The sequence below is a fragment of the Trypanosoma equiperdum genome, assembly GCF_001457755.1.
Source record: "Trypanosoma equiperdum strain OVI genome assembly, contig: ctg_392, whole genome shotgun sequence".
Lineage (NCBI taxonomy): Eukaryota > Euglenozoa > Kinetoplastea > Trypanosomatida > Trypanosomatidae > Trypanosoma > Trypanosoma equiperdum.
Genome location: NW_027124301.1, coordinates 33,343 through 42,689, shown reverse-complemented (window position 1 = coordinate 42,689; position 9,347 = coordinate 33,343). Strand labels below are relative to the sequence as shown.

The 9,347-nt window shown below is 50.8% G+C and overlaps 4 protein-coding genes across 4 annotated transcripts; all 4 read right to left on the bottom strand.

Moving 5' to 3' along the window:
- Positions 1-1,032: 1,032 nt before the first annotated feature.
- Positions 1,033-3,066, bottom strand: TEOVI_000163400 (uncharacterized protein; the record flags this gene model as incomplete). The annotated part of the gene is made up of 1 exon (XM_067224840.1): positions 1,033-3,066. The coding sequence occupies one exon, from the start codon at positions 3,064-3,066 to the stop codon at positions 1,033-1,035; it is 2,034 nt and encodes a 677-aa protein (XP_067080941.1).
- A 667-nt stretch (positions 3,067-3,733) lies between these two features.
- Positions 3,734-4,315, bottom strand: TEOVI_000163300 (uncharacterized protein; the record flags this gene model as incomplete). Its single annotated transcript, XM_067224839.1, has 1 exon — positions 3,734-4,315. One exon carries the CDS (start codon positions 4,313-4,315, stop codon positions 3,734-3,736), a length of 582 nt encoding a protein of 193 aa, XP_067080940.1.
- Positions 4,316-4,656: 341 nt separating this feature from the next.
- TEOVI_000163200 (uncharacterized protein) lies at positions 4,657-6,342 on the bottom strand (the record flags this gene model as incomplete). Its single annotated transcript, XM_067224838.1, has 1 exon — positions 4,657-6,342. The coding sequence occupies one exon, from the start codon at positions 6,340-6,342 to the stop codon at positions 4,657-4,659; it is 1,686 nt and encodes a 561-aa protein (XP_067080939.1).
- Positions 6,343-7,263: 921 nt separating this feature from the next.
- Positions 7,264-8,616, bottom strand: TEOVI_000163100 (WD domain, G-beta repeat, putative; the record flags this gene model as incomplete). The annotated part of the gene is made up of 1 exon (XM_067224837.1): positions 7,264-8,616. One exon carries the CDS (start codon positions 8,614-8,616, stop codon positions 7,264-7,266), a length of 1,353 nt encoding a protein of 450 aa, XP_067080938.1.
- Between the last annotated feature and the right edge of the window lie 731 nt (positions 8,617-9,347).

Here is a 9,347-nt window from a genome sequence, read left to right as displayed (position 1 = left end):
GGCACCTCCTGGCAGTGTACTAAAATGTTTAGCGCAATTTTCGTTTGTTGCACGTCTCGATCTCTGAGGGCAATGACACTGGGAAGAACATGGAAAGGTTCCGGTCCCCAGCTCTTAGACCCTCATTATACCACGGGTAGTTGGTGGATATAGCGCTTTGCCTCGGAAGGGAAAACTGTGCTCCCGCTGTCGCGATTTGTCAACATCGCAGCGTTACAAAGAAAAAAAGCGAAGGCCTACAAGTTAATGGGCAAACGGTTGTGTAAAATGTATGCTATGTGGGTGGGTGTGGAGAGGGGGGGGGATAAAGGTGAGCACGGAAACGCTGACGGTACGCCAAATGCATCAGCTTCAAGTTGTACGGCCATTGGCAGCGTAATGTTGTAATAGAGTTCCGTTTTTTAAAGGAAAAGACAAAGGGTAACAGCAAAACAATAGGGTTGTAAGGCATGCAGAGAGAAGAGTGAGAATAATTGGCCAAAACCAAGCACAGACACCAATCCCTCAACGGCACTAACCAGAGAGACAGCAACCAACGGCGAAGAAGAGCAATGGAAGGGAAAGTGCTAACGTAGTTTCAAGGCGATGCGTCCCGCGGTGCCATTAAAAGGACCGAGACTTGCCAGACACCAGCGCCCCACCGTGTGCAGTAAACAGAGACAAGGTGACCCACGAGTCACGAAAAATAAAGGGCGTGAACATCTCGTCCATACAACATGGGGTGACTCACGTCACAAAGCCCAAACTACTGATGTTATCCACATCCCGGCGTGGTGGTCACCCGCTTCTATCAAGTGACTAGCTACTCGGCAGCAAAAGAATGGGGGGAGGAAGTGCTAGCATAAACACTCATAATGAAGATCTTAGAGTTACAACAAAGGAGGGAAAGTGTGGGGAAGCATGCATAACATGCGCTCCGTGGGATTGTGTTACATGCCGTTCGCGAACAGGCAACTTCTTTAGTGTGTATTGGACCGCTGACAGAGACCAATTAAAATCATCCTCGGAACTTCCTTAAACCAGACTATCAGACTAGCGACGCAGTAAGAAGGCGAAGAGTACACCCATTAATGGCACGACGACGATGGCAGCTACCAAGTGAATAGTGATAAGTGGTTTACTCTTCAACCACATCAGCCACATTCCTCCTTGTGGTGCGGGAAACAACAACAAACTCTTGTTCTTCGGCAGAGCCAACGTCTCTTCCGCGTTGCAACGCACCACACCACTCCCAAACCCGCTGGTCGTGGAAAGATCGCTTGCCCTCTCCACGGCGCGGCACGAGCGCCGACTATTTTCACCGTTACCATACGATACAACAGTTGATTGATCTCGGCATTCATGGAATGGTAGAGCAGAAACCACGACGTTCTGCGCAATATCTGCGGTCAATACATCATTTAGTGATGAAACAGCGACGGAAGAGATGGGCTCACGGTGCAACGCTGGTAGCCACTTGGCCCCTCGCCGCTCCTTTGGTGGACGGAGTGTTCGCGTTTGAAAGCTACCGTTATCACTATATGAAACGGCTGCAAGCGCCCCGTCGACTGTTCCAACGAGCCAGTTGTGGGGGATGGCGGTTCCAACTCCCTCCCCTTGCATAGCAGCCCCGTCTGGGCTCTCCCTACAATAATAGCAGGGGCTGATGGAAGTAACGCCATCATTCACCACAGGTGATGGCTCGGGTGAGAAGTACACGCGCAACGCGAGCCTCCTTCGCCTGGTTCTCCCCACGTCGTTCGCAGCACATGACTCATCAACGACACCACAAGGGAGTTCAGAAGCGTTTGTTGCAGCAACATCATCGCAAGGGGAAGATGTGCTAACCACCCGAGCCGACAGCATGTACGACTGGTTTCTCATGACATTGAAGACAACGAGAACAATCCTAGCCACTAGCATCTCCCCGCGCACACCCTCCTCGCAATGTAGGCGACGGGCCCGTCTCCACAATTCACTGGCTACACAGGGCTTGACGTTTTCAACCCCAAACAACTGCACTATTCGCATTGACGATTTCATCAACGAAAAAGGAATACGGCAATCCTTTCCAGTGAGCACACAAAAATCATCAAGCCTCGTACCAACACGTCTGCTCTCGCTCCGCCTGCTGCTCCAGTCAACCCCACCGCCGATGGAAGCGGCCAGCTCAGATGCCGTGGTCGAGACCAATCTTTCGTGTATTTGCAACTTCATGGCGGACAATCGAAGCGTTTTGTCCTGCACAAGAACTGCGATGATTAGATAATCGGAGTATCGCTGGCATCCTTTCGCCCCGTCCTTGGTTTTACTTTTTTTGGGCACAAAGAAACGGTTGGCGTGAAGATCATTGACACGAGCTGGAAGCGACCAGCTGGCGAGGGGTTCTACGCTCTCCACTAGTGAAGGCGATATTCCCGGCGATGATTGCTTATAATCAGGTGTGCTGCCCCTGCACGTACCTTCATTACCACTGAGTTCGCCACTGCCAGTTGATAGCGGCTTCCGTAGTAAAGAAGAAAGCTCATACACCAAAATCCCTTCCTCATCGTGGGCAACAACGACAGCACCTTGGACGATTGCAATAGGCTTCTTGTCTGGGTTCTTGGGGTCAGCGGGAACACTAACACGGGCCTGCCGCCTTAAAGTGAGGCCCTTTGTTTCAGGGTCCCTCCACACATCAATCAGCGTAAAGCACGTAATGTGACTAATCGCCAGATAGCCCAATACACCCTCCGACAACTTGGTTTTGTCATTGCACATCAAAAAGGACGATGCGCACCAAGGTATATCCCCTTCCAAGTCAATGGCTGTGACAAAACTCCACGGCCTCGAGGGCAATTGGTCCTCCCGCTTTGCCTTTATTGAATCCTCATCGGGGCCCTGGAGGGTGCTAACGGAAACAATGGCGAGCAAATTGGCCATACCAAACCGCCTGCCTCCTCCTCCCGCTCCAACAACGGCATAGTGGTCGTCCAACCACCGCGTGAAGTACACAGGCGAAGGGAACTGCATACAATTGGCAGCCTTCCCAGACGCCGCCACAACATCCGCTGCTGAAAGTGAAGGGGGCCCCTCGCTACTCATTGTTTCCGAGGACGGAAATACCTTGGTGTCCGCGTTCATTGTTGTGAATGATACGATAGGGAAGAAAGCAAAAAAAAAAAAAAGAGAGAGAGAGAAGTGCTGGAGGCAGCGGACAATCACAACCGAAGAAACCGGCACTGAATTCAAGAGGTTTTAAAAAGCCAGCGGCAGTTTCGGTGAATGTCCAGGGGAAGCAGGAATTATTAAATCCGCGACGTCTCCACCAAAAGGGGCTGCGATGCCCCGCCTAAGTTTCATATATAATTTTTTTTTTTGACTCCCCGCAAAATAGGAACACAGCTCAACGTGGCGCCACTCACATTACGTCCACGTGTTCCGGGGGCAAGCAACAGCCAGAACAGCCCCAGCTGGAAAGCGAAAGAGTTCTTCCTGACGTCGAAGCCCAAACAAGAACAAAGGAGGCGACAGCGCTCCGCACAAAAAAGGAGAGGCACGTACATATACTTATGTATCTGCATGCATATGCACGGAAGTAGAAAGGGAAACACCTGCATGTCCAGACGTAACCAAATGCATAACTCCTTTTGTCATGCGCACTTCCGCCCAGTTGTAACCCCTAGTCACATTCTTCCCTTCTCCTCCACCGTTGCTGCCACTCAACTCCATCCGTGTCTTAGTCCCCACGAACATATCAAGCCCAGGCGATTTAATTCACCCTCCACCGATAGTTGAAACGATCGTTATGAATCTGCTTCATCGTCGCAACGTGCTTTGGTACGACATTAACCATTGGGAGTGCACGCACCTGCCGGCGGACCGCCGCAGACTTCCGCTCCCGGGCCACATTATCTGTTGCATTCCAAGGATCCCCAAGTGCCGCATTCACTGCTGCCTGCCCATACGTGTTCACCAGACGCGCTTGATCCTCCAGGACCTTCATTGTCTTGAACTGCATGAATGCAATAAACGACTTTTGCAATCTCCGGTGCCAGCGGCGCCGGAGCATCTCCCCCTCGCGTAGTTTGCACTCCGTTGAGTTCGATTTTTCCTGATATGAGCGGAACAACTGAAAGTGACGCAGCCGTGAGTGGTGCACGTAATGCATGATACGTCGATCCACCAGCGTTATTGGCTCATTGGGCCGCACTTCCTCAACCATCGGCGTGCGCCCGTAGAAGTGACTGATACCACCGTGAGCACCCTTCCACTTACTGTACTTCATAGTTCCCATCGCCTTGCGGTGGTACATCATGTAACCACCCAACCATAGGCGGGTTGTGTGGAGCATGGTGCCGATAATTATCACTTTTAAAACTGCACGCGGGTCAACAGAACACACAACGGCGCCCGTGAAGTGATTGACACCGAGGAACCCCCAGCTATCCTGGTGTGCTACTGAGTCGTGGTTTGAGTTTGAGCGGTGATTAATGAAAAGAACAGAAGGTAGAGTAAGTAAACCAAGTCGGGCAGTACCAATTTACAAACGCGAGTGGGGTAAAAGCGAGGCCACGCAAACAGCATCCCAGAGTGTGCTGCAGGGGGATACTGGTGTTTTTTTTCTTCGCAAATTGTTATCCTTACGCGGCCCACACCAATTCCATTGTAACGGCCACTCCATGAAACCTTGTGTTACTGTCTGGTGAGTTCACAAACCGCAGCCACATAATAAAACGTTGTTATATCCCTTTCCTCCGTGGCACCCTCCTTCTCCTCCACCTCACAGCCATGTGGGAGGACGACCATAAGCACGATGGCGTAGTAACTCGTCAACTGGTTCCACCGGTTATTGCAGAGCCAGTGCACATACGCCTCCTTCCGACCTCCGCTGTTGATATTCTTTTGCCAACCCTTTACAATCGCGGCTGCGTGAGACGCAAGGGGATCCACGCCTATGACTTCGCTATGAGCGGCTGCCCCATCATCGACAGCGACATCTTCGATTTCTTCCACTTTTATTTCTGCATTCTTTTTATTTTTCATCTGTTGTCTAATTGAAGCACTGGTGCGAATCAGGGATATCACCTGGTCCGCCTCCCCAGTTAGCACACCAAAGCAGCAATGCCGACCAGCAAGGTCCATTAACTCCTCTTGTACAACTTGCTCTTGACCACTTCCCGATACGTCGTAGTGATGGGGGTCCAGATCGCTCGGGGAAAAATACAAAGAAGGCGGTAACCTTCCGATCGAGTGCGAGTCATCTTCCTTCGCCACCAGATGCGGTATAAACGGGCGTTGGCGTCCATCGGACACGCGAATGGAGCGCAGGAACGGCGGTAACCCAAAAAACTCGGCAACGTGCAGGAGACGCGCTAGCGCTTCCGCACGGTCATATTTTTGTAAAATGTAGGCTCCAGAGGAAATGCGTAGCGGCATAACGAATGGCGAGCCCCAAGACTCACCGCACGGTACACACTCATTCACTTTCTCCAGTAAGTTCCTTACCACATCTTGTTCTCCCTGGCGCATGGCACTCACTTCAGGCATGGGCTCCACAAAGTCGATCTGGCCTGCTGTTGGACCGAAGAGTAATTTTGCAACTTCACCTTTCGTACCTACACGGCGTAGCGCGGGAACCAAGCGAAGGTGGAACTCCCGCATTTGCTGTAAGCGTCTCAAGCATTCTAGACGTCTGCGTAAAGCACACGGACTTGTTGGTAGCAATTCTGAAGCTGTACTATTGATGGTGCCAGTACGACCTCCATGAGTAAGCAATATGGAAAACTTCATTGGAACCGCAGCCTCCGAAAGCTCCACTAGCTTACGCACCAACCTCCAGCGTTGATGGGGTGGGAGAGTTACCGGTACCCCGTTATTTTGAGTGAGGCTCCTGCCACCTTGAAGACCGTTTTCCACGTAAATGGTAGGCTGTAAAAGCCATGTGGCATCCACGAGAGCCTGTACAGCTACCAGTAGCCGATCCTCCGTGAGGGCTGAAAACGGGAAGCGCGGCTCTCCCGACATGAAGGGCAATAATTGATCCACCTCTACAAGTGTTCCAATGTTGGCTAAAGACTGCACCAAAATAGCTGGTCTGCACATACCGCGCCAGAGGTTCACTTCTGGTGCTGTCGGAAGAATGTGTAGGCGGTTTCCCCGCGGCTGTTGTTTCCCGACAGGGGATGGTTGTACGCCCACGGCACCTGCAGCCCCCGACCTTTTCCCAGATTGCGGCATAACATCCGAATTTTGACGACCGGATGCCTTCCATGGAGCTGCAGCAGACGGTACCTTCTTGCTATGGCGCTGCACCGGTGGCTTCACATTGGATGACGCCACAGACTGCTTCTTTGATGCTGCAGGCCGCCGCCGTACCATATAACTTCGTAGGGGTCTCTACGCATTAACAAGGGTGATTGCAGTTTTTTTTTTAAAAAATGTGAGGGGATAACATCGCGAAACGGAAAAGACCCATAAATGAGGATTACGAGACGGAGCACCATGAACCAAATTGTCTTCGAATAGCTGAGGCAAACACAAAAAGTTGCGGTTTCGCTCGAAGAGGAGGGGATGGGGGGAACAGCCGAGGAAACAAAATGGCAACAGTTTCCACGAAGCGTAGTCAACAGAGCTCACAAGGATGTGAGGGGAAACCGTCAATGGGCAATACCCTCTCTGAGACGCACACGCACACGCAAAGGCACACATCTAAAGGCGTGTTTTTGCTCCCTCAAGTGTAGGCAAGCGTTATTAGTGATGTGGCTGCGACTATCGACACACAGGGAAGAGGAGGGAAAAAAAAACACGATGTAGACATTTGCCCTATTGGCCATTTTAGTTTTCCCCTCTCATTCTTCGGTTTCATTCACCACTCAAACTCGGCGGCAACTTAGCCGACATTTTCCAACTCTAGACTTTCCAAATGGCCGCAACGGTTAGGCACATTTACTGCACTCACTGACTGAAACGAGGTTAGAAAAGGGGGAAAAAAGAGAATAACATCAGTGACAACGACAACAACTAACCTTCCTCCCCCACCCCCAAAAAAAGAAAAAGAAAATGTTGAAAATTTATACATACATACAAACACAAAGCCCAGTTACTCCTCCCCTCCTTCTGTGCTCTCCAATAAGTCCCGGTCATTTCTTCTTTTCTCTTTTAACCCTCTCAGAAGAGAGCAGAGCGTGACAGCAAGCAAACAATAATAAAAATGAATAAACAAATAAATAAACGGAGAAGTTTAGCACAACAGCAAAACAATGCCACTAATATTTATAAACAAACCCAGGAGGGCTTTCCTCAGCCCAGCAAATAACGCTTCACCAATTCACACCCACGCGTACGGATTGCATAGAGCTGCAGCACCCAATACAAACCGTCTCGCACCCTCCTATCCTCCCGTGCAACGCCGCCACCACAACCCATTGAACCCTCAATATCATCCGGCAGCTCAACACCACTGCACCAACTTCCAAAAAACTGTGGAACCACAACCCATACAAATTGCCCATCCCCAGAGAAGAAACACGACTGCAAGCCGCAGTGTTTGATGCACCCACCAGTAGTGCTGAAGGAGTTAGAAGAATTTCCGCGCCCGCTGTTTTGTGTAACGGTGGCTTGCGCAAAGCTTCGCAGCTCCGCACCACCGTCTGCTGAGGCAGCGGGACAGGCTGGCTGCTCCGACAACTCATCGCAATCAGCGCTACCACAACGAAATACGTGCAATGTCCCGCGGCTGCTCAGAGCGGCGAGCTGGCGGCCGTTTGAACGACCCGTCGAGTCAAACGCGAGAGAATGTATGCGCGCCTTCGTCACGCCGCGACGGAACACAAAAAGTAACCGTGCACTCGGTATTTCAAACACCTTCACCGTTGTGCCGCGGGAAGAAGCTGTTGCCAGCCGGCTTCCATCGCGCGTCATAGCGAGACACACAATTGGGCCCCGGTGCGCCTGCACGATTGCCACGCGCTCTACAGAAGGGCTGCGACCGCCATGAGGCTCAGTGTTTGGTTCCACCTTGCCGCCTAACCGCTTTCCACAAACCTGAGCAACCCACACATCCCCGAGTCCGTTGTCAGACTGCGGATACGCTAAATAAGTTACGGGCTCCCCGCGCGGGTCCATCGTGGGTTCGGAGAGTTGAACCAACCCACTGGGGTTGCGAGGCTTAGTGGTACTTAATTTCGCCAGATGCTGCAGCGTGGCCAGGTCCATAACATGCACACAATCCTCTAGAATTACAACTAGCAGCTCGCTGTTCATACGCACACCCACAACAGCCGCCTCAAAGCTCGCGGTGGCGATAACTTCATCTGCGCAGACATCGTAAAGTTGGAGAGCGCGTGGTGTTGTCATTACTCTCCCCTCTTCTCCTCCTCTTCCTTCCCCCATATTGTCAGACCTCCAACTACCGGTCACCCCACCACAACTCAGAACAAATGCAATGAGAGGAGTTTCACCAAGTACTGCTACAACACCAGGAATGCCGTCCACTTTACGACAGCTTTGAACCGTTGATGCTTCACCGGCGGCGGGGATCAATTTCCGTGGAGATTTTCCCACGTCAAGGTGATACCCACGGAGTCCATCACGACAACCAAGCAACAGAAAGGCTCCACCAGCACTCGAGGCCAACGCGCAGACGTCGCTCATGCGTGAAAGTACCCCTCAGTTCCCGTTTGCCGAAGTCTGCACGCTACGTTGTGCTTCGGGAAGGGAAATGACATTTTCGGCATGCGGTAAAGCAACAGTAAAAAGAAAAGAAAAGAACACAACAAAAGAATGATAATTACAAAGGCAATATAGAAAGATAGTAAAAGGGAAGCCTAAGCACGTGACACCCTCATTGCAGAGCGCAAAAAAAAAAAAAGGTGTATGCCACGAAAATGAGGTTCACAGAATTTCCTCACCCTCCCTCCTCCTTCGTTCAATTATACTTACCACCTCTTCTCTTATTTTGCCCATCTGGTCGATTAGATGGTACTATATATATATATAATCGGTACTAACCTTATTTATTAGATATCGAGAGAGAGCTGACGACACAGCGACAGTAAAGTTGACTCAAACGACAGCAGACAATCTAAAACTGTTCCCGCCTTCGTTTTCCTTTCCTTCTGCTGTTTCCATTTTCTTTTCCTCTTTTCATTTCCGTATGATTAACAATTTTTTTTTAAAAATTAAAACTAGTGTTATTCGTTTCCCTAACAGTCACAAGCTCTTCTTTTCCTCTGTGAATCGTATCTGACCTCAGCTACCTCTTTTTTGTGTCCCCTTCCCCCATTGACGCCTGCCCCCTCCCCACTCCAAATGCATTTTAGACAGTAAGTAGGAAAAGAACAATGACACCAACAAACATGACGGCTGCCGGCAGCAACAACAAA